At 45.0% G+C, this 24,091-nt stretch overlaps 2 protein-coding genes across 4 annotated transcripts in view; one reads left to right on the top strand and one right to left on the bottom strand.

Moving 5' to 3' along the window:
• LOC146577125 (protein NLRC3-like) overlaps positions 1–24,091 on the top strand; it is a 308,589-nt gene that overhangs the window by 93,633 nt on the left and 190,865 nt on the right. The window contains exons 1-2 of one of the 3 annotated variants that reach the window (XM_085268100.1): positions 19,242–19,527; positions 19,679–21,136. The exons of 1 other annotated variant lie outside the window; for it this stretch is intronic. In XM_085268100.1, the coding sequence (XP_085124226.1) occupies positions 19,242–19,527; positions 19,679–21,136 (1,744 nt within the window). Of the gene's footprint in view, positions 1–19,241; positions 19,528–19,678; positions 21,137–24,091 lie in introns of those variants that run through there. One more of the 3 variants, XM_085268101.1, reaches the window with a different exon arrangement.
• Positions 16,445–18,069, bottom strand: LOC146577129 (E3 SUMO-protein ligase ZBED1-like). The gene is made up of 3 exons (XM_085269705.1): positions 17,601–18,069; positions 16,673–17,293; positions 16,445–16,500 (listed from the first exon to the last, which is right to left on the bottom strand). The coding sequence occupies exons 1-3, from the start codon at positions 18,067–18,069 to the stop codon at positions 16,445–16,447; spliced, it is 1,146 nt and encodes a 381-aa protein (XP_085125831.1).

Raw genomic sequence — 24,091 nt, forward strand, 5'->3', positions numbered from 1 at the left:
ATTCATCTTAGCCCCCCCCCCCCCCCCCTTGTGTTTTGAGATCATTGCTGCAACAAAAGGTTGCCACAGATATTTCTACATGAAACGTACTGATTCAGTTGGCACATATTTAACTATGGTTGGATGAGACCTGCACTCTGTTTTAATATAATGTTGTTTTGTTTGAGTGGCTGAAATAAAGCTAATGAAATAAATGAATACTAAAATAAAGCTGAATCACATCACAGGAACGACACAGCCCTGTACCTCCGGGCTGTCAATCTGTGAATCAGCAAACATGTATGATTTATTGTCATTCATTTGCTAAACAAACTTACCTCTGAACTTTGACCCTGACAATTCAATTTTATTTATATAGCGCCAAATCACAACAAAAGTCGCCTCAAGGCGCTTCATAGATACAGAGAAAAACCCAACAATCATATGACCCCCTATGAGCAGCACTTTGGCGACAGTGGGAAGGAAAAACTCCCTTTTAACAGGAAGAAACCTCCGACAGAACCAGGCTCAGGGAGGGGCGGGGCCATCTGCTGTGATTGGTTGGGGTGAGAGAAGAAAAACAGGATAAAGACATGCTGTGGAAGAGAGACAGAGGTTAATAACAGGTATGATTCAATGCAGAGAGGTCTGTTAACACAACAAGGGAGATCCAGGTTTCCCAGCTGACGAGCAGAGGGCAGCGGCTTCCACTCGTTTGAGCAGTTTGTTGCGTGACCTCCTGTCTCTCACTGAACTAAAATGCCTCCAAACAACAGCAAAATAGATGGCACTCACTCCAACGTCTTGCAGCAAAAACATTAAGTGATGGGAAGAACAGGTGATGGATGAGCTGCAGATGTAACCGGTGTGATTCTGCGTTGTGTCTGATAAAAAAGGTAAAAGAAAGAAAGACCTCCCAGTAAATAATTTGCCCACTCCAGCTCCTACGACCAAATACAAACAGTGGGGAAGAGGGTTAGTTCAACCCACCACAGCTCCCAAGCTAGCAAGGAGTATATATTCATGCTAGCATTTATGGCGCCTAAAACACATTTATGATACACACATACGACACACTTATAACATCTAACAAAAACAGGCTTAATAATGACAATAATCGAACTAAAATTGCAACCAGAAACATCCAGGTGGCTAAATATGCATTATATGTGTGTTTTAAAGTGTTGGAAAGAAATGACACCCACCTCTCCCACAGGGGGATTGTAGAAAAGGGGAGAGGCAAAAGGGGTACACTGTATTTATAGGATTGCACCGAAGAAGAAGAAAAGAACGAGGAGGGGCTCTAACTGATAATGAACACAACTACAGGCTTGGAGGTCCTAAAAGTCAGGTATAAAAGGAGCAGTTTGGGGGTTTAGAACACATTATAACAATGTGATTTATGACCCTGTTACACAGAGCCAGCAGAATGAGCTGCTGCCACCACCACAATCAATGGTGACGCCAATTTAGAAAGAGCCCCAGTTGATTCCACTCTTGCCAGATGCTGAATACACATCGTCTAAAAGTGTGTGCCATTGACCAAAGGAGGAGTGGGCTGTTCACACATGCCTGTGTTCTTATGGAGCAGTCTTTGAGGATGGCGAGTCCAGAGCTGGAGGTTTAGATCTAAGAGAGTGATCCAAAGTCAGGAGAGGATTACACCCAACCTTCAGAGATCTTCCTATAAGCCAGAACTGGAAGCAGAGCCACCTTTGGCTATGATATCTTTACTGGACCCAGTAAGTCCAGTCAAGGTCAAAAACGTGGTCAGTCCCCCATTTAGTGCCATAGATCTGAAACATAGTAAACAAAATGCTAGTAAAAAGTTACAAACATGTTCAAGTTACATGTCTACAACTCCACAACAGACATACTTTGCTACTGGTGCCAAACAGTACTGCAGTCTGTAGCTTTCCAGCCATCCTTTGAACGTCTTTGAGTTTAATGTAGCCAAAACTGGATTCAGTAATCAGTGTTTATTTACAGAAGCCGTAGAGTATGGCTGCCACATGTGAACATCAGTGACGGCTCATTTAAACTGTAGGAACGATTAACCCAACATCAGAAAAATACTTCATTTTACATTAATGTGACAAATTAACACTGCTGGGACTTTTCTGGTCCTACACTGTTCATGTCCAAGTCAACACATTGTAAGATTTACACGTGGAAGGTCATCTAAGCTGGTTATGTGGAGATTACCTTTCCTTTAACAACGACCAGTTTCTTCTTTTCAGTTTTCAGTTTTATTTGTCATATGCAAGTTAGCACAGGGTCAACATTGCAATGAAATGTGTTTGACGAGCAGCAGTCACTCGGCAGCTTGATACAGTAGGAGAAAATATAATAAAATAAAATAATAAAGAAAATAGAAAAATAGTAAGGAGCAAATATTAGAGAGACATGGTAAAAGAGAAAAGATGACTAAATATATTTGTATCTATAAATATATGTACACTAGTGATTAAATAAGAAAATCTTGAAGAGAAATATGACGGGAGGGCAGATGGGACATTGCACAGGAATGAGCAGCAGAAAATTTCAGTATTGCACTTTTAAATATAAATATCAATGACAATAAAGTGGAGTGACCAGTGCAGATTAAACAGAGTACTTGTGAAGCTGCAGGTAGCTTCTGAGTGCTGTGTTGTGTGTGTTTAAGTGTTGTGGTTGAGGTGTCGTACGGCTTGGTGGTAGAAACAGTTTTTGAGTCTTGTAGTCCGAGCAGACAGACTCCTGTAACGATGGTAACAAGGAGAACAGCTGATGTGCTGGGTGGCTGTGGTCCTTGATGATGCTGTGTGCTTTATGGAGGCACCGCTGGAGATAAATGTCCTGAATGGCAGGAAGCCTCGTGCCAGTGATGTGCTCTGCTGCCTTCACCCTCTGTAGTGATTTACGGCTGCTGGCAGAGCAGCTTCCTACCAAACTGTGATGCAGCTCGTCAGCAAGCTCTCGACTGCACACCTGTAGAAATTTGAGGTGATGTTGGCGTTCATGCCAAACTTCCTCAGCCTCCTCAGGAAGTAAAGCCGCTGGCGAGCTTTCCTGATTGTTCTCACCTCAAACACATTATTTACCCATCCAGGTGGAACATGTAGCTGTGCTCGGTTTGACAGCTTTCATCCTGGCAGCAGCGTCAGCTGAAGCATACAAGGCACACATAGATGTCACTGAGCTGGAGCTCTGGGAGAGACGTCGCCACTTTCAGGCCTTTAAACAAAGCTGTTGGAGCACAAGTCCCAAAGATTTATAGTTTCTCTTCATGTCTTCATTGTTCCTCCATGGAGAGATGTTCCAAGTAGCCTTGGCTCGAGACAGGCGTCCTGCAGGACTGCCTACCAACTGTCCACTGTTTGCAGTCGTGGTAGAGTAATGTTGCCCACCAGTGACTGAAAACCATGGATTGGAGAAGAATGACAGAATTCAGTGACCTTGTGGGGCCATAACAGAAATGACAGCAGTGTAGTGGATCAAATAAAGAGTGATGATGTTATATTTGTGACTGTAGCAGGACCAAGGCTCAAAAGGTTGCAGGCGTTGTTAATTGAGCAGAAGATGGACGGCATCAAGCCCTCTCCTCGACAGCTACAGGATCACAGTCTGCAGGTTCAGTTATGCAACGTTTTAGCATCGATGCGTGAAGTTAAGAGCAGACAGGGAGGTTATTTTTGCACTGGGCTGGAATGACTCAGTTTACCTGTCAAAGGCTATCACGGCTGGGAGAAAACCCTCAGCATTAGTAAAGAAGGACCACGGTGGCCTCTGGGTAGAAACACTGCAGAGTTCATGTGGATACGCTGCTGCATTAGGTCAGATAGAAATATCATAAAGCATCATTAAGTAAAAACGTTTATTAAGAACAAATGTTTAAATATTGTTAACGTGTTTCCCAGAAACATCTGTAGAGACAAAGAGCTTTCTGTTGTTGCTTCGAGGAAACAAGCTCTTCTTTTTAGTTTTGTGCTGGTATTTATTCCAGGACGGACTCATCCACTGAGCAGTGTTTGGGTTTCTTCGTTTTCCTCGTTCTGGATGCAAACTATTACAACTCGGGCTTTATTTCAGTGACAATGGCCTTAAGCTGCAATACAACAGGAAGTTACTCATATATAGTAATTTCCCAGACCATATTAAAAATCCATTAACAGGAAATACAAATGATGGGACAATGCCACAGCATGGACATTAGAACAGTTGGGAAAATTTATCTGGAAAAAGGTGAAAATGAGGCTTCATTGAACTGGAATTACAAAGACCAGGAATGTGAGATCCACCAGCCACAACTGAGGGTTTTTACACATCATATCCTCAAAGTAGAACTACAGTGATCAAAAGAATCGACTTTAATGTTATTCTTTCTTTATTTATGTCAGATTTAACCCCCAAAAAGCTTTAATCTTTAACTAGTCTTTGGACGTAGCTACAGTACGGTCAGGTTGACAGTTTATGGGTAACATGTGGCCACCAGGCACTGCGACACACTTCCATGTTATATTACCTTGGCGTCCCGTAGGAATACAGGAGAATCATGTGAGGAATCTAAGAGTTGTTTCTTAATTCAATTCAGTTTTATTTACACAGCACCAAATCACAACAGCAGTCGTCTCAAGGTGCTTTATACTGTAAGGTAGCTCGTACAATAATACATACAGAGAAAAACCCAACAATATGACCCCCTATGAGCAGCACTTTGGCGACAGTGGGAAGAAAAAACTCCCTTTTAACAGGAAGAAACCTCCAGCAGAACCAGGCTCAGGGAGGGGCGGGGCCATCTGCTGTGATTGGTTGAGGTGAGAGAAGGAAGACAGGATAAAGACATGCTGTGGAAGAGAGACAGATGAACCGCTGAGTGTTGTCCCGTCGAGGTGGCTCTTCTATGTTGTGCATTTATGGCACCAAACCACAAATGCAAAGGAAGAAAGGGTCGAGGCACAGCACCCAGCTGCCTGACAATATTCAGGCAACGTCCAAAGCCCCACAAAGGACCTACCCACACCCCACTGGCCCCGCCCAGATCAAGGAGCTGTCACAGCAGACAAAAATGTGAAGTCCGCACATAGTCGCCATGGCACCCACCAACCCACCACACCATCCCCCATGGAGCTACCAGGAGAGGCATACTGGCCCACTGAGGATCACAGAGGAGCAGACCCAGGGGGGCTGACAGCACAGCCCCCACCCACCAGTCCTGCAGCTTATTTTATCTTGTCAGCGTGAGCCCCACCTAAAGGGGACAGAGGGATTAGTGAGTTGCATTAGTGGGGCAGGAGAGAGTGAAGCAGGGGAGCCAATGTCACTGCGATACGACTCCTCAACACCATCCAGCCTGCCCCACCACTCATAATGAGTCCTGCTGTGCTCTGTAGCAATGATGCATTTTATGTGTGTGTGCCAGGTTAGTGCTGTGGATTCAAAGGAGCACAGTTCCACTAAACAGGAGATCAGGATAAACCCCAGTAACCAACCCTGCCCCAGCCATCACATATTCTCAATCCCAGCAGAGGCCAGCCCCACAATGACATGCCACACGTGATACACAGCCAACATTACTGTTATAATTACATGTTTCCTTTATTACTTTCCTTTCAACCTCTTTATTTTGCACCTTAAACTTTCTTCGGTTGCTACAAGCCACAAAGTCCTTTATGGTTTGTCTCTGTTGTGTGGAGGGCTGTTTTTAAGAGCTCAAAAATGGGTGTATCAGAGTCAAACAGGCAGCACAGTGGAAAAGTGGTTGGCACTGTTTCCTGACAGCAAGAAGGTTCTGGGTTCAAATCCAACATCTAAGCTGTTTGCATGCTCTCCCCATGTCTGGGTCCTCTCTGGGTTCTCTGGCTCCCACAGTCCAAAGACGAGTAGTTAGTGGGGTTAGGTTGATTGGTGTATGTGCCCATGAGTATGAGTGTACACGGGTGTTTCTCTGTGTTAGTGACAGTCTGACAGAAGGCTGCATCCCTCAGCCTCATGTGGGCTGTGTAGCCCCTTTACAACTGCAGTGAGAGCTCAGACCTGTTTCTGGTGGGTGGTGGACTCCTCCAGGGCTTCCCCTGATTCCCCAGAAGACTGTGGCCTCAGAAACTCATATCTGCTTTTTGCAAATGAAGCGAACCTGTTGGCTTCATCAGCAGGGGCGGATCTAGAAGGGTGGCATGGGGTGGCAAGTGCCACCCTAAAATGATCCCTTGCCACCCCAAGTGCCACCCCAGTTTTGCATATGACAGTGTTGTTTATTAAAATAAGTTTAACAGTTTGAGCGTAGTTACAGTCAGCAGTGAATATAAATGCTAGAACTGGATATATTCCATAGTGTCCCCCCCTCCACATTAACAAATGGTTCAGCCCATAGCAGGACGGCTTTCTTCTTGTTTTCAGCAGCAAGCGATGCTTATGATTGTGCCAGAGCACATTTTGAACAACACCATGGGAATTTCTGATTTTACACAGGTGGGTGGATGTTACACTGTGGAAATGGAAGGAAGGTGAGTGCTATTTTAAATGGTTGTAGAAAATGAAAAAACAGCAGGTGTATTGGCTGCATTTTTAGATAAATAGTTGTATCTGTTTACAAAATGTACAATTTATATTTGCATTTCAAGTTATAAACATTTACCCAACACGTCTGTGGTTTTTTTACAGTAAAAAATACTGCTAGGATTTTAGGTTCTTTGTGTGATTTCAGATCAGTAATAGTTACATTAATAGTAATAGTAATACTAATGCAGTATGTCAGTGAAAAAACAACTAAATTCAGTTGAGCTGAAAAGATACCAAACAAAGCAAGAGGAGGAAAAAATAAAATGAAACAATCTGAGGGTGAAATACAAACGTAAACTCAAAGGAGTCACAAATGTCCGGTTGTATTTCAGACCTCAGAGGGTGAATCCAACAAATCATGAAAAATGAGGTTTACATGTTTGTTCATGACAGTGCAGATTTCTGACATTTTGTGTAATTTAAGCTGCAACAATGTGACTGTTTTCTAACAAAAACAGTGAAACTTAAGTTAGACTTGTGTTTGTAAATGAAGCGCCCCATGTTGTGTAGCTTTCTGGAGTTTATACTTATTGGGCTACATATGTATTTAATATACAGGCTGTACAGTACATAACATCAAAACTCACATGTTTCATGTAACTAAAGTGTGTAATCATGTGGGTACAGACAATAATTAAGTTATAGACTATATTTATATGAAAAACGTGCATACTTACTGCATTTGAATCATTTTAACCACATGTAACCACCTGCATATGTGTTTGGGGGGAAAAGGCTTTGATTTTGCCACCCTAAGAAAATTTCTCTAGAGCCGCCCCTGACCATTTCACAGGATTTGCATTTAAAGATGCAACAAGACTAAAATGGTTAGGGTCAGGAGGTCAAAGGTCAGAGCTCCTGTGGGTCTGAGGGCGGCCTCACGCTGGAGAAGGATGAAGGAGTCTGACCTGAGCCAGTGTTTGACATGAACACATCAGTACTGCTGTCAGTGAGCCTAACGACAGCCGTTAGCATCATTTCAGTGTTTCAGTCATAAAAACACTTCCTGTCACTGTGGTGGTTACAGTGACATCATGCAGTTTGTGCTTTGACCTCCAGAGGGCGACAAATCAGCACAGACAGAGAGCTCCATTCAAACTTTGCTGCCATCAGGAATAATTCTTCAAATATAATCATCAGTGTTTGAGCAGTTATGATATCAGGGACAATCTAGACATGTGTGACAATACTGAACATGTCACATGACACACCTCAAACATCATGTGATCCACTCTCAGTCTGCACTTTCATTCATGACTTCAACAGGTTGAAATGAGCTTTGAAGAAACATCAGTTCAGTGCTGAAACATTTAAACGCTGCAGGAAGAACAACAACAAAGTGATGACGGATGTTTGTGCTTCAAACAGGAAAACCAGCAGAAATAAATCACAGCCTGCCAGAGGTTTGGAGTTTCCCAGGTGCAACTGAACGCAGCACAGTGTCACGATGCTCCTTATTGTCCGCAAACGTCTCTTTGGGTGTTTCCTTCCTGCTCAAAGTTTACTGTCACTTCCTGAACTTCGTGGAGTGGAGCTTGTTGTTGGTGTGTGAAGAAACTGTAAGTTTGCTTTGTTTCCTCCTTTAACAGTTTGTCTTTAGGAACTTTACTGTTTGTTCAGCTCGTGTTTGATTTCTTCACACAACAAACTGTGTGTGTTTGTATTTCCGGTCTCTCCATTAAAGTCAGTGTGTAATGTTTCCTGGCTAACATCAGCTGTGTGCAGCTTAGTTCAGCACAAATCTGCCGCTCCATAGTTCACGGTAACGGACTCACAGCTGGACCAACGAGGCCGAGTGTGTCCGCCACTCTGAGCTACGTTCGTGTTTGTGTACTTGTAGTTTGTACTTTGAGTTCACTCCGAGCCCACAGAGGACGCAGCGTACGTGATGACGTCACAGCCCTTTACCTCCTTTACTGTCACTGTGATTAATATTTACACACGAGACACCTGCAGAGCTCTGACGCTAAGCTAGCACACAGCATGCTAACACTAAGCTAACGCTAAGCTAACACTAAGCTAACGCTAAGAGTTCTTACAGACACGAGTTAAAAAGCTGCTTTTAGTGTGTGATCAGAGTCCAGGACTGAGAGCAGCAGCAGAGCTGATGGATGATGAATTACTGGATGGAAGAAGCTTCTCATTAGCAGTGAATCAGTGTGTGTGCAGTTCTCTGCAAACTCAGCAGCAAGAATTAGTGTGAAGCTTTAACTCTGCTGATCCTCTTTGAATCCTGGATCAGCTGAAATGTTTAAAATGTTGTTCACACGTGTTGGACTGACTGAAGCTTCCAGTCACAGTGAATCAGTGTGTGTCAGTGAATGCATCGTGTGTGCTTCAGGCTCCATCTAGTGGACTGATAGCAGAGCAGCTGATGGCAGCTTCCTCTGCCTCACACTGCTGTCTGACTGCATCCAGCTGACACTGAGATGAAGCAGGAAAGAAGCAGCTGATATTTGGACAGCACACATGATGAAAGGAGGATTTCAGCTGATGTGCACATGAATGATTTGTGTTTCCTCTGCAGGTAGAAAGTGTGTGTGAGCTGAATTGAGCAGCATGGATCAGTGTGAGGACAGAGAGGAGGGAGTCCCTCCCTCTAAAAGCACTCTGTGTGGGGAACATGAGAGCCAGACCAAAGCTCAGAGGTGAGATGACCATCTCTAACTGTCCATGACTCTTCTCCATGTCACAGCTCAGCACTCACATCACTGCTCCATCATTATTCACAGGAAGAAACAAGGAACTAAACGTAAACATGAACCTGAAGCCAGCTCTGTGTCCTTAAGGAGTGACTGGTCTGAAGAGCGCTACATTCATTTTAAAGTCCAGCCTGTGTCTGCTGCAGAGAGGTGAGCTGTTAGCAACATGAACTCTTTGATTAAACTCCTTGATGTTGTTGGATATAAACTACAAACACGTCGTTCCCTCAGTCCCATTTAAACTGTCTTTTAAAACAAGCCTTTGGTTTCTAAACAACTGAAAACCCACTTCAGCAAACAGGAAGTGATCAGAGCGTCCGTCCACTTCCTGTCAGGCCCTGCAAACATTTCATATTGAAGAAAAGTCGTTGACATCTCACATTTTTACTCCACCACATTCAACCATTTTGACATTTTACAGCATGAAACTCTTGTCACATGACTCCTGTTATGTTATAGAGTCATGTGACCACCAGGGAGGGATTTGTATGGATGAAACACATTCAAATCAATCTGATTCGTCAATGGAAACATTTTTGGTGTAAATGCAGCAACACTGAAAACGCTGAAGATAAAAACACAACAGATGAAATATGAACAAATCGAGGCTTTGAATACACGTGTGTGTGTTTGAGACACAGAGATAAATGGATTGTGTGTCTGTCCTATTGCTGCGTGAGGGTTTTATTGTAGATTTTGTGCGTGTACACTTTTGACCACGAAGGTGTTGAAAGGGCGTAAAACAGTTGGAGGCACCAGAGTGAACACTAGTGCTGTCAGTAGATTAAAACATGACTAATTAATGACACAATCTTCTGTCATTAATCCTGATTAATCACAATTACTTGATCAATAGCTGCAGTTACATTTTTCCAACTTTATATTTAAGCCTGTAACAGACGTTTACACCATATAATGAAGTCAATGCAGAATAAACACAAAGAATGTTAAACGCTTCAATTCAAAGAGACTTTGAATAGTTTTCAGTCTTTAACTCAGCTTCTCTGCTGTAAATACAACTTTGTAACAAACATATATACTAAAAGCTAAGTGTGCACTAATATATAATAATATATAATCTATATTACTGCTGTTAATGAAAATGTTTAATCAGACTCATCACAGGGTTACTGTGGATTCATTTGGATTAATCACCATTAAACATCATTTTTAATGTAAACGAATCAAATTTCATTTCATGAGCAAACAGACTCGAGAGAAAAGGGCAAATTTACACACTTAACATGTTTATTGAACATGTAAACATTGATTAACCTCCTGAATGAGCCGACCCCCCCAGCGACAGTCCTGCATGCTAATGATGGGCTCTGCTCTGTACCTGCAGGATTCTGTCAGCCACAAACTCCTCAGCTGATCCTGAATCTGAGCCCATCTGTCAAACAATCATTTTCTTCACAGGTCTGTGGAGGTGGCACTGATCCTGCAGCAGTCTAACACTCTCTGTCACTCTTCTTCAAGTCTTTGACACGAGGAACCAAAGCTATGTTATTAACAACACTAACAGGTCTGCAGTTTGTCCACTTGGCAGTTGTGTCATCAGTGCTTTGCATTGTTGTGATATTTTAAGCTGGAAGTGCTTCGGTGAAAAGAAAATTCCTTCTGTCACGATGTACAGAATCCTTCATGTTGGTCGGCTGGTCTGTCTTGTTATTTTTTTAATGCTCAAACTTTCCATCGAGAGGTCAGTGTGTGTTTGTCATCTTCCATATTGAGCTGATTGGTTCAGCTGCCGTCACTAACAGATGTGCTGCACATCTGCACGTGTGCAAAGGTAACTCTACTCGGACAAACTGCCCGAATTGTGTTGATAGAAACATTTCAGGGATTTTGAGTCGTTCTGCTCTCCAGATGTGTCGTGTTAAAGGTTTTTATCATGTTAATCATGATAACAGATGAACCCCTAACCCTACATGTTAATGTTGACAGCACTGGTAAATCCTTTTTAATGTTCTTCTGTCAGATCATTGATTAGACTCGACTCCAAATACGAGACTCAGAAAACTCAAATGAAAACTCAAATCAAAGCAATGAGAAAAGGACTTCTTGTGTTAGAATGAAAACATATGGAAGTGGTCAGGTTTCAAACACTCGATGAATCTACTGCACAGTTACATTCAGGGACCTTTGGCCTCCTGAGAGCATTAGTTGATGGTTCATCACAGTTTTCTCAAAGTTTCCTCTGAGCTTCTGCAGCATCATCACTTCCATCACTGATGAAAGAAAGTTCATAGAAAACAGAAAATATATCTTCAGAATCTGAGAGTTTAAAACTTGACAGACTTGATTCAGATGAAGTTATTTGAGCAGAAACTCCTGGATCTTTATCCTGTGTTGATCTAATCCTTCATGGTTCTTCCACAGAGTGGACCAGCAGAGCTCAGAGGTTCCCAGTGGTCAGTCTGCCCAGCAGCATCAAACACAGCTGGACTCCATATTTATGGTCTGTACATGTACAACAACTACTTTATTATTAATAATAATGCATTTATTTATAGGTCCCTTTCAGAACACCAAGGACTCTGTGGACTAAATGACCAAAAGAAAACAAACTTTGAAATCAGACGGTGCAAATGTGATCACAGGGAAACGTTTTAAACATCGAGGCTTTAAACAGAAACCAAAGTGAAACAGTTTGTAGTCGAGATCAGTGGGGATGAAGCTGAATAACTGTTTCTTCAATAACTTTGAGCTCTTAAAAAAAGAAAAACTAGCTGAAAGTCTGGCTGCTCTTATGAAAAGTACAGAGAAATTATGGGTCGCTCAACACTTGTGCACAATATAAGAGTTTAAATAAATCTAAAGAATAACTCAAAGTCCTACAATCATACTGATAAAGTCATCTACAGCTAACTATCCAAGTGGATTTGTTTAAGACAGCTCCATCTGCTGGTGGCCCTCTGCAGGTGCATGAAAGGGGCATGTTTATAGTGAAAGTAGTAGAGAAAGTAAACCCCACGGGAAGGAGGAGGACTCTCAGCAGCTTCCAGCTCATATTCAGACATTTGACTTCTCACTGAAAGCAGCAAGTTTGAGTGTCTGTACCTTAGTTAGAAGAGATAACATGTCAGTAGTAATTAGAGTTGATTGAGCAATGCTGTCCTTGTAATGTAGTTTATGATTTTTATGGACAAGTCCAGTTTTTCTGTAGAGCCTCTCAAGTTGGTGACAGCAGCAGTGGAAGTTCACGTGTAAACCAGAGCAGCAAATCAGGTCCAAATGTGTTGTTCACAGTGAGTGGGATCATCATTGGCTGCTATGTTAACCTCCTGCAGCAGGATGTCTTTGGTCAGAGAATGGATAGATCACGAAGTCATTGTTGAGTTTAGGGAGACAGTAGACAGTTGGAGGAGGTTCAGCCAGTTGACACACAGTAGATAAAATAACTGAAGGCAGGAGCAGACACCTGTATGACTTTCCACCTCTCACATAGATTATTGTCCCTGGGCAGCGCCACAGGGCTGGTAGATGTAAACAAAGCTGGAGGAGAGGATTTATTCATCTGAGAAAAGTCACAGAGTTGTGTCTTGATGCTCAATCATCCAGGTACGTAAATCCCAAAAAGCTTGATTCTGTTCATCTGGATGTTTTCAGAGGGAGAAACGTTTCATCATCATCAGGTGACTTCTTCAGTCTCAGCTGACTGCAGGTTTCAATCTCATAAACAGGACATTTGTATGACTGAAACCAGCCCACTGAAGGAACAATGGGCTGGGAGGTCAGTAGGGCAGGGCGATATGGCAAAAAATATTTATCACGATATAGATTTGAAAAGTTTGGTGGGGAAGGAGCCTGAGTTGGTGCGTGAGGTTGAGAGGTACCGGCTAGATATAGTTGGGCTCACCTCTACGCATTGTCTGGGCTCTGGAACCAGTCTCCTGGAGAGGGGCTGGACTCTGTCTCAGTCTGGAGTTGCCCCTGGTGAGAGGCGGCGGGCTGGGGTGGGTATTCTTATATCCCCTCGGCTTGCTGCCGGTACGTTGGGGTTTTTCCCGGTGGACGAGAGGGTTTGTTCCCTGCGCCTTAGGGTCGGGGAACGGGTCCTGACTGTCATCTGCGCTTATGCGCCGAGTGGCAGTTCGGAGTACCCAGCCTTCTTAGAGTCCCTGGGGGGGGTGCTGGAAGGTGCTCCACCTGGAGACTCTGTTGTCCTGCTGGGAGACTTCAATGCTCACGTGGGTAACGACAGCGAGACCTGGAGGGGCGTGATTGGGAGGAACGGCCTCCCTGATCTGAACCCGAGCGGTGCTTTGTTATTGGACTTCTGTGCTAATCACAGTTTGGCCATAACGAACACCCTGTTCGAACATAAGAGTGTCCATAAGTGCACGTGGCACCAGGATGCTCTAGGCCGTAGGTCGATGATCGATTTTGTAATCGTATCACCAGACCTGCGACCATATGTTCTGGACACTCGGGTAAAGAGAGGGGCTGAGCTGTCAACTGATCACCACCTGGTGGTGAGTTGGATCAGGTGGCGGGGGAGGACGCTGGACAGACCTGGTGCACCTAAACGCGTAGTGAGGGTGTGCTGGGAACGTCTAGCAGAGGCCCCAGTCCGCGAGATCTTCAACGCACACCTCCGGCAGAGCTTCAACAGCATTCCGAGGGAGACTGGGGACATTGAGTCCGAATGGACCATGTTCAGCGTCTCCATTGCCGAAGCTGCTGCATTGAGCTGCGGCCGCAAGGTGGTTGGTGCCTGCCGTGGTGGTAATCCCCGAACCAAATGGTGGACACCAGAGGTGAAGGGAGCCACCAGGCTGAAGAAGGAGGCCTATCGGGCTTGGTTAGCCTGTGGGACTCCGGAGGCAGCCGACAGGTATCGACAGGCCAAGCGGAATGCGGCTCGGGCAGTGGCTGAAGCAAAAACTCGGGTGTGGGAGGAGTTCGGAGAGGCCATGGAAAAAGACTTTCGGACTGCCTCGAAGAGATTCTGGCAAACCGTCAGGCGTCTCAGGAGGGGAAAGCGGTGCTCTACCTGCACTGTGTATAGTGCTGGCGGAGCGCTGTTGACGTCGACTGAGAAAATTGTCGGGCGGTGGAAGGAATACTTCGAGGACCTCCTTAATCCCACTGACACGTCTTCCGGGGAGGAAGCAGAGTCTGGGGATGAGGGGTGTGACCCACCGATTTCCGGGGGCGAGGTCACTGAGGCAGTTAAACAACTCCTTGGTGGCAGAGCCCCTGGTGTCGATGAGGTCCGCCCCGAGTTCCTGAAGGCTCTGGACGTTGTAGGGCTGTCTTGGTTGACACGTCTCTGCAATGTTGCGTGGAGATCAGGGGCAGTACCTGTGGACTGGCAGACCGGGGTGGTGGTCCCCATCTTCAAGAAGGGGGACCGGAGGGTGTGTTCCAACTACAGGGGGATCACACTCCTCAGCCTCCCCGGGAAAGTCTATGCCAGGGTGCTGGAGAGGAGGGTTCGTCCGCCAGTCGAACCTCGGATACAGGAGGAACAATGCGGTTTTCGTCCTGGTCGCGGAACACTGGACCAGCTCTTTGTCCTCTCGAGGATACTTGAGGGTGCATGGGAGTTTGCCCAACCAGTCTACATGTGTTTTGTGGACCTGGAGAAGGCATTCGACCGTGTCCCTCGGGGCGTCCTGTGGGAGGTGTTGCGCGAGTATGGGGTGTCTGGCCCATTGCTACGGGCCATTCAATCCCTATACAACCGTTGCAAGAGCTTGGTTCGCATTGCCGGCAATAAGTCGGACTCGTTCCCGGTGGGTGATGGGCTCCGCCAAGGCTGCCCTTTGTCTCCGGTTCTGTTCATAATTTTTATGGACAGGATTTCTAGGCGCAGCCAAGTGGCGGAGGGCTTTCGCTTTGGTGGCCTCAGAATCTCATCTCTGATTTTTGCGGATGATGTGGTTCTGTTGGCTTCATCGGGTGAGGGCCTCCAGCTCGCACTGGAGCGGTTCGCAGCCGAGTGTAACGCAGCGGGAATGAGGATCAGCACCTCCAAATCTGAGGCCATGGTTCTCAGCCGGAAAAGGGTGGAGTGCCCACTCCGGGTCGGGGATGAGTTCCTGCCCCAAGTGGAGGAGTTCAAGTATCTCGGGGTCTTGTTCGCGAGTGATGGGAGAAGGGAGCTGGAGATCGACAGACGGATTGGGGCTGCGGCTGCAGTAATGCGGACGCTGCACCGGTCAGTCGTGGTGAAGAGGGAGCTGAGTGTAAAAGCGAAGCTCTCAATTTACCGGTCGATCTACGTCCCTACCCTCACCTATGGCCACGAGCTGTGGGTAGTGACCGAAAGAACGAGATCGCGGATACAAGCGGCGGAAATGAGCTTCCTCCGAAGGGTGGCTGGCCTCTCCCTTAGAGATAGGGTGAGAAGTTCGGCCATCCGGGAGGGGCTCAGAGTAGAGCAGCTGCTGCTCCACATCGAAAGGAGCCAGCTGAGGTGGTTCGGGCATCTGGCAAGGATGCCCCCTGGGCGCCTCCTGGGCGAGGTGTTCCAGGCATGTCCCACCGGGAGGAGGCCCCGGGGCAGACCCAGGACACGCTGGAGAGATTATATCTCTCGGCTGGCCTGGGAACGCCTTGGTATTCCCCCGGACAAGCTGGAGGAGGTGGCTGGGGAGAGGGAAGTCTGGACCTCTTTGCTTAGGCTGCTACCCCCGCGACCCGACCTCGGATAAGCGGATGAAGATGGATGGATGGATGGATAGATTTGAAAATTTGCGATAACGATATAACTGACGATATAATTGACGCAAAACAAAATACAACTCTACAACTTTTTTAGTGGAAAAAAACCCCATCAATTTGTTTTTGTTTAAACAAGCAGCTGTTTATTTTAACGTGCATTACAGCCACACAAAATTCAACAGTGGTTATCCTGTTATATACATGGTTATCCATAATCATGTATATCCACAAAACTTAAGAGGTACTTTGTAACAAAAGTGCAGTGTGCAAAATCAATAAGTCAAATAATAATATTGCACAAACTCTTGAGTAAAAACAAAACAAACAAAAAACATAGATAAATTATGCTACTGCTCCTGGAAGTTTTTCTACATTTCAAGTTTTACGATTCTTTGTCAGAAACACTAACATGTTCACAGATGCGGGCTTAAGGGAGGACCTTTGACAAGTTACAACATTTCCACCTGTGCTGAACAACCTTTCAGATGCAGAGCTAGTTGCTGGAATGCAGAGGTATTTCCTAGCTAATCTGCTGATGTGGGGAAAGTTTACTGTGTGAACTTTCCACCACGAAAGAGGATCACACTCACTGTCTGCTGGTGGACTATTCACATAACATCTCAGTTCAGATGATAACCTCTCTGCAGTTACCTCCATCTTGCCACTAACTGGTCCCTTCAAAAAACTTCCGAGACTCTTCTTTTGCTTTTTAACAGCTCCCTGATTTGTTTGGTCACCAGTAGATGTATGAAGTGTTTCTGAAAAACTTGTGATACCCTGGTGTGGGACAAGATGCTCTAGTTCACTCATGACTTGAACTTTGATGGCTTTGCTTTCTCTCTCACTGAAATATTCTGTATGAAACCGTGGATCAAGGAAAGAAGCCATGTTAACAAGCCTCTCTGTGACACTGTCTGTGTAGCTTTTGTTCATGTAGTCAAGTATTGCTGTTTTGATGTCTTTGGTCAGCTCAGTGTCACCTTCTTTTACTTTTAACATGTCATTGTTAAACATCTGAAGAACAGGCTTAACACATGAAATGGTTACATACTCTTCAGCAGAGAAAGCATCTGTAAACTCTAGGAGTGGATTCAGTGCAGTGCTGACCGAGTCAAGCACTTCAATGTCTTGCCATGTCAACATGAGGTGCCTTGTGGTTTTATCAGCAGCTAAAACCTGTGTTATAGCTTTTTCTTGTTCCAGCAGCCGTTGGATCATTCTCTGCTTTGAACCCCAACGAGTGCAACATTCAGTTATGAGTTTGTGTTCTGGTAGGCCCAGTTCCTTTTGGGCAGCCTGCAGAGCTCGCTGGCGCTTCCAGCTATGGCCAAAAGCAGCAACAATCTTCTTTCCCACTCCAACTGCTCGTTCGATCCTTGGGTCCTTCACACTTCTTTCTAAAAGACATACATTTAAAAGGAAACACAGTTTCAACAGCACTATTAATGCGGTGTGGAATGTGACATTTAAGTTGTATAACACACAATTATTTACACACACATCTCTCTCTCTCTCTAAAATATATATATATATATATATATATATATATATATATATATATATATATCTTGCAGTACAACTACCCACATTCAGAGATTAATAACACAAACAGTATTATTAACATCATTTAAACTAATACAATAAGTTCTTAATCTGAGGTTATAATTAACTTACCTATAGCAAAAAACCCCCAAAAAAACGTACCTATTGCAATGTGCAGGCGATGTCCGAAGCATGAAAGTCTGGTCCAGTTGTTGAGTGCGACGGCTTTCACAATGTTGGCCCCGTTGTCAGTCGTCACACACACTTGTTTTTCCTCCTGAAGATTCCACGAGCTGAGGAACTCTTTTAAGACTCTGGCTATATTTTCCCCAGTATGGTCCTCGGGGAAAAAACATGTTTCGAGGAACTTGTTTTGTAGCTTCCAGTCTTTGTCCACATAATGTATTGAGAGGCTCATGTAGGGGTCTGATGTTCGGCTTGACCACATGTCCGTGGTGGACGCAAAAAACTCCACCGAAGATAACGCATTTGACACCTCAGTACGGATCTCTTCATATAAAGCAGGCAAGGTGACTTTAGAGAAGTATTTCTTTGTGGGTAGCTTGTAGCGTGGATCGAACGTTTTAAGCATCTTTTTGAAACCTTCTCTTTCCACACTCTGAATAGGCATCATATCCCTGGCTAAACAATGTGTCACTGCATTAGTTAGCTCCCCCCAGCGTTTGTTACTTTTGTCATAAGGCATGGAGCTATTTAAAGCTACGTAGATTGTTTGTTGAGTCATCTTCTTTGGTCTTACCACCTCGCTAGTTGAAGCGGACAACTCTTCACGTGCTTTAATGGCTTTTTTGTACTCAGAGGAGTGCTTCTGCTTCAAATGATAAAATAGGTTTGTAGTCTTTCCTCCCTTCGCCGCGATGGCCCGCTTGCATGTTCTACAAAAAATTTTGCTTTGGTGGGTATCCGATGGACGAAAACCAAACCACTTCCACACCACCGAAGTTGCACCGTTTTTACTGACCAATTCTGGCTCACCCGCTTCATTCAAAGACGCGCCTTCGTCCGTGTCATCCTCCATTGCCGCCATACTTTTTCTGCCATGTGCGTATGAAAACAAAGGCACTGCGCATGCGCATTTTGCCCACATTCTATCGCGATATTTCATTTTCCTATCGTTGCCGAACTTTATACCGGTATTATCGTGAACGGTATAATATGGCCCAGCCCTAGAGGTCAGTTCATTGATCATTGGTACGCATATTGTCAGGACCATTGATCAATGGTCATGAGTCCAGTTCAGAGAGCTGGGGAATGGCTGCAATCACAGCATTGTAAGATGGTGACAAATGTACCCTTAGGCCCCTCCTCTATTCAGAGATGGTCTTTCCTTTTCACATAAATGGCCTCCTTGACTCCGCCCTCAAACCAGCGTTCACATTTACTCAGGACCTTCTTGATGTGAAGTTCTTCTGCTTCGCTGGCTGCTGTGTCTGTGGGGATGGTGTTTGTTCTGTGTTGTAGTGTCCTGATGACGCCCAGTTTGTGCTCCAGTGGATGATGAGAGTCAAACCTTAAATACAGATCTGTATGTGTAAACAGAGTGAACCTTTAAGACCAGTTGTCTGTACGATCAACTCAGTCACCTGAAACATCTCCAAGTTTCTGGCTTTGATCATCAACCTGTTGGTAGTTCAGCTCTGAACACCAGTGAAATGTTTCTCCCACTGAAATCTCTGCATTCATATGAACAGAATCAACGCTTTGGGATCATGGAGTTGTGGACAAAGTCTCAGTTAATCAGATAAAGTCAAACTTATAATTGGTAAAGAGTTCGTGGATGATATGCCCCTTGATCGTAAAGAAGTGGATGTTGTGTGGACTAAAGTTCAGAGTGGTGGGTCATTCATAAATATTCTGTTCCAGCTGCTGGAGGACAACATCATCACTTTTGTGAAGAACGAGCTGAAGAAGATCCAGAAGGCTCTGAATCCAAATAAGCCCCAGTGCTTGGAGTTTCAGAGGGAGGATGATGAGCAGAGGAGAAACAGCAGAGAGGCATTTGTGAAGATCACAGTGGACTTCCTGAGGAGAATGAAGCAGGAGGAGCTGGCTGACCGTCTGCAGAGACGTAAGAGGATTTATCTAAAGATTTAAGCTGCTGGATAAATGAGACACTTGTGACACCAGTGTGTTCAGTCATTTCTCAGTGGGTCAGAAATTGTCATCAGCATTTTGTAAAATATGATTGTTAAAGTTGTATTTTTATTATTATTATTCAGAACTTCCAGCTGCTGTTTGTCATCGTAAACTTAAGTCTAAGCTGAAGAAGAAGTTCCAGTGTGTGTTTGAGGGCATCGCTAAAGCAGGAAACCCAACCCTTCTGAATCAGATCTACACAGAGCTCTACATCACAGAGGGAGGGACTGCAGAGGTCAATGATGAACATGAGGTCAGACAGATTGAAACAGCATCCAGGAAACCAGACAGACCAGAAACAACCATCAGACAAGAAGACATCTTTAAAGCCTCACCTGGAAGAGATGAACCAATCAGAACAGTGCTGACAAAGGGAGTGGCTGGCATTGGGAAAACAGTCTTAACACAGAAATACAGCCTGGACTGGGCTGAAGACAAAGCCAACCAGGACATCCAGTTCATATTTCCATTCACTTTCAGAGAGCTGAATGTGCTGAAAGAGGAAAAGTTCAGCTTGGTGGGACTTGTTCATCGCTTCTTTACTGAAACCAAAGAAGCAGGAATCTGCAGCTTTGAAGACTTCCAGGTTGTGTTCATCTTTGATGGTCTGGATGAGTGTCGACTTCCTCTGGACTTCCACAAAACTACAATCCTAACTGACCCTAGAAAGTCCACCTCAGTGGATGTGCTGCTGATAAACCTCATCAGGGGGAAACTGCTTCCCTCTGCTCGTCTCTGGATAACCACACGACCTGCAGCAGCCAATCAGATCCCTCCTGACTGTGTTGACATGGTGACAGAGGTCAGAGGGTTCACTGACCCACAGAAGGAGGAGTACTTCAGGAAGAGATTCAGAGATGAGGAGCAGGCCAGCAGCATCATCTCCCACATCAAGACATCACGAAGCCTCCACATCATGTGTCACATCCCAGTCTTCTGCTGGATCACTGCTACAGTTCTGGAGGATGTGCTGGAAACCAGAGAGGGAGGACAGCTGCCCAACACCCTGACTGAGATGTACATCCACTTCCTGGTGGTTCAGGCCAAAGTGAAGAAGGTCAAGTATGATGGAGGAGCTGAGACAGATCCACACTGGAGTCCAGAGAGCAGGAAGATGATGGAGTCTCTGGGAAAACTGGCTTTTGTTCAGCTGCAGAAAGGAAACCTGATCTTCTATGAATCAGACCTGACAGAGTGTGGCATCGATATCAGAGCAGCCTCAGTGTACTCAGGAGTGTTCACACAGATCTTTAAAGAGGAGAGAGGACTGTACCAGGACAAGGTGTTCTGCTTCATCCATCTGAGTGTTCAGGAGTTTCTGGCTGCTCTTCATGTCCATCTGACCTTCAGCAACTCTGGACTCAATCTGCTGGAACAACAACAAACAACCTCCCAGAAGTCTGAAACAGGAGATTCTGCAGAGAAACACTTCTACCAGAGTGCTGTGAACAAGGCCTTACAGAGTCCAAATGGACACCTGGACTTGTTCCTCCGCTTCCTCCTGGGTCTTTCACTGCAGACCAATCAGACTCTCCTACGAGGTCTGCTGACACAGACAGGAAGTAACTCACAGACCAATAAGAAAACAGTCCAGTACATCAAGAAGAAGCTCAGTGAGAATCTGTCTGCAGAGAAAAGCATCAATCTGATCCACTGTCTGAATGAACTGAATGATCGTTCTCTAGTGGAGGAGATCCAACAGTCCCTGAGATCAGGACGTCTCTCCACAGATGAACTGTCTCCTGCTCAGTGGTCAGCTCTGGTCTTCATCTTACTGTCATCAGAAGAAGATCTGGATGTGTTTGACCTGAAGAAATACTCTGCTTCAGAGGAGGCTCTTCTGAGGCTGCTGCCAGTGGTCAAAGCCTCCAACAAAGCTCTGTGAGTACATTTGTACTCATGTCTTTACTTTTAACATCCAACTGTGTCAGTAATTTATTTCACCAGGTTTTCTGTCTTTGTATGAATTTGTAAAGTTTTGGGATTTCTCCAGTACAACTGTGACCTCTTTGATGCCTCCAGAACTCGGTGAACTCGAGACGCTGGATTCACCATAAACTCTGATCATCACTGCTGCTGTTATGTTATCAGTCTTTGTTTAAACACTTAGGCTGCATGTGCCTGATGTTGTGATACTTTATATTCACATGCATGCTCCTAGATACATTTCTACTGCAGGTCTATGTTTAGTCACAAATGTTGGTGAAACACTTGCTTTTACATGCATGGTGGGTCCTGCATTAAAGAAAGCATTTGAATTACTCAGTGAATCCTGGCAGCCAGAGAAACATCCTTAGTTCCACTTTAAACTAAACTCTGCTTCGGTCTTCCACAGTGTGTTTGTTGTTTCTTTGTTGTTGTTGGCCTGCTCTCTCCTCTCACTCCAATCTGGTTGCAGCAGATGTTTGTCCCTCCCTGAACCTGCAGACTTGGGTGCAGCACCTCAGTTCATCTTCAGTCTAAAACCAGCTGTTGTAGCTATATCCCCTCAAGCACACCTTCCCTGGTCATCTCTGCTGTGGTTGCTATAAAATTTAATCTTGATTTAAAAAAAAAAAGAACAAAAAACCTCAAGTCAGACTTGATGCCATTTGTTGGCAGCATGGTGCCTGTTTGTCTTTGATGATAAACTGCAGCACAGTCTAAAGCAAACCTTCTGACTTTATTGACTTTATGCATGTATATATTCTTCCTGTTCACCTTGGACACACAACAGCTCTCTGTTTGTTGTGATTGGATCTAGAACAGCCAACATATCCTAATCTAGATGATTTCTAAGGTGGTATCTGGGAGGAAAAGTTAAAATCAGCTTGGATGGCCTGTACTGTATGATGGCCTTGGTTGCACCACATTGATGGCCATGCAGGGTGGTTCACTCCTTGTGCAAGAAGACCGAGGAGTGAGCCACCCTTGGTCAAAGCTTGGCCATTCAAGCTCACTGTTTTCCCCTTGTTGGTTGATGATAGTATTTTTTTTTTACCTGACTTATAGTCATCATTGTCTTCAAATTAACTCACACACTGCTGACTGCTGTAGCTTACCTGGCTGAGCAGGTGACCCATGCACTGAAGGTTAGAGTCATGACTCCAGGGCCTGGTTTGAGTCTGCCCAACACCATTTCCTGTGTGTTATTCTCCTCACTTCTCCCTCCCTTCCTGTCTTCTCTGTCCTATATAGTGAAGACAAAAGGCCTCAAGTTGTGAAAACTCTTCCCCTTCATCATCTTCCATCTCTCTCATCTAACATCACCAGTATTCTCTGAGTAGAGAATCTTTTCACAATCTTGAATGATAAGGATCCAAGTGGGTAAAGTTATTTATTTGTTGTGTTCCTATTTGCAGCTGGGATAGATTAAGAAAAACTATCGGCTGCCCAAATTACATCCAGTTTAGAAGACAAACATTGAGTGAAGTGTTTGTTTCATCATCCTTCACAACTCATCAACCAGGTGTCACAAACTGCAGCAGGACAGTACAAAGCATGTCATACTGGATGGCTGCAACAACCAGAGTTTTACCTACCTTTGGTATTTCGTGACAGCATGAGCGTAATATTTACTGAACAGAGTCGTCTTCTGTAATCTTTTCAGATTCAGATTCAGAACACTGTATTTATTTTCAAGGGGCAATTAGGATACTGAGCTTTCCAACCATACATACAATACACAAACATCACATTGGGGAGACGGGTCAGGCTAGGTAGCTGGCCGGTCGGCCGCTAGAGCAGCGACCCGGAACCGAACAGCAGAAAATGCACAACATCAGGAAAGATGAGGAGAAAAAAGAACTCCCCCCAGACTGAGCTTCAACAGGGAGATCAGTTTGAGAACAGACAAAAAAAATGACCTTAGCGCAGAGCACATGAAAACTCTTAATGCGCCATAGAAACACATGACAAGCAACAGGGATGGGTAAAAGGTGAGAGACAGCCGGTGTAGACAGCGCATCCGGGCCTGCAGCATTTGCGCTGGTCCCCTCGACCCACCGTCTGCACCGGGAGGGGATAAGCATGCTTAGGATGGGAAGGAACAGTCTAAACACCGTCTGTTATCAGGGTGAGATTTGTTCAGCTCCAGCCTTGAGACCACAGCTGCCGCCGGTATGTTACCCGCATGAGCTGATGGTGGCTTTCTTTGGTGCGAACAACTGCATGTCAATTTCACAGCTGATCTAACAGTCCGTCACTCGTCTCTCAATCTCCCGTTGGAGAGCCACGAGCTTCTCCGAGAGGTTATCGGTTTTGCGCTCAAAGAGCAAAGTCTGAGAACTCACGACCACCATGAGCTTCTTCAAGATCTTATCCGTGCTGCGTTCAATGAGCCCATTTTGAGAAGTCACGACCCGTCCCATTGTTTCAGCCACAGCGGGCAGCCTTGTGGGGGTTTGAACAGCTGATTCCGCTTTCTTTAATCTTCAATAAGCCAGGGCCAAGCCAGCTCAGATCAGCAAGAACCCTTTGCTGCTGTGAATGTCCGTGCTGCTATATTTCAGGATCAG

This window comes from Mchenga conophoros, linkage group LG3, assembly GCF_057382185.1.
Source record: "Mchenga conophoros isolate Kocher_MC1m ecotype Shallow Benthic linkage group LG3, M_conophoros_male_GT1.1, whole genome shotgun sequence".
Classification (NCBI taxonomy): Eukaryota; Metazoa; Chordata; class Actinopteri; order Cichliformes; family Cichlidae; genus Mchenga; species Mchenga conophoros.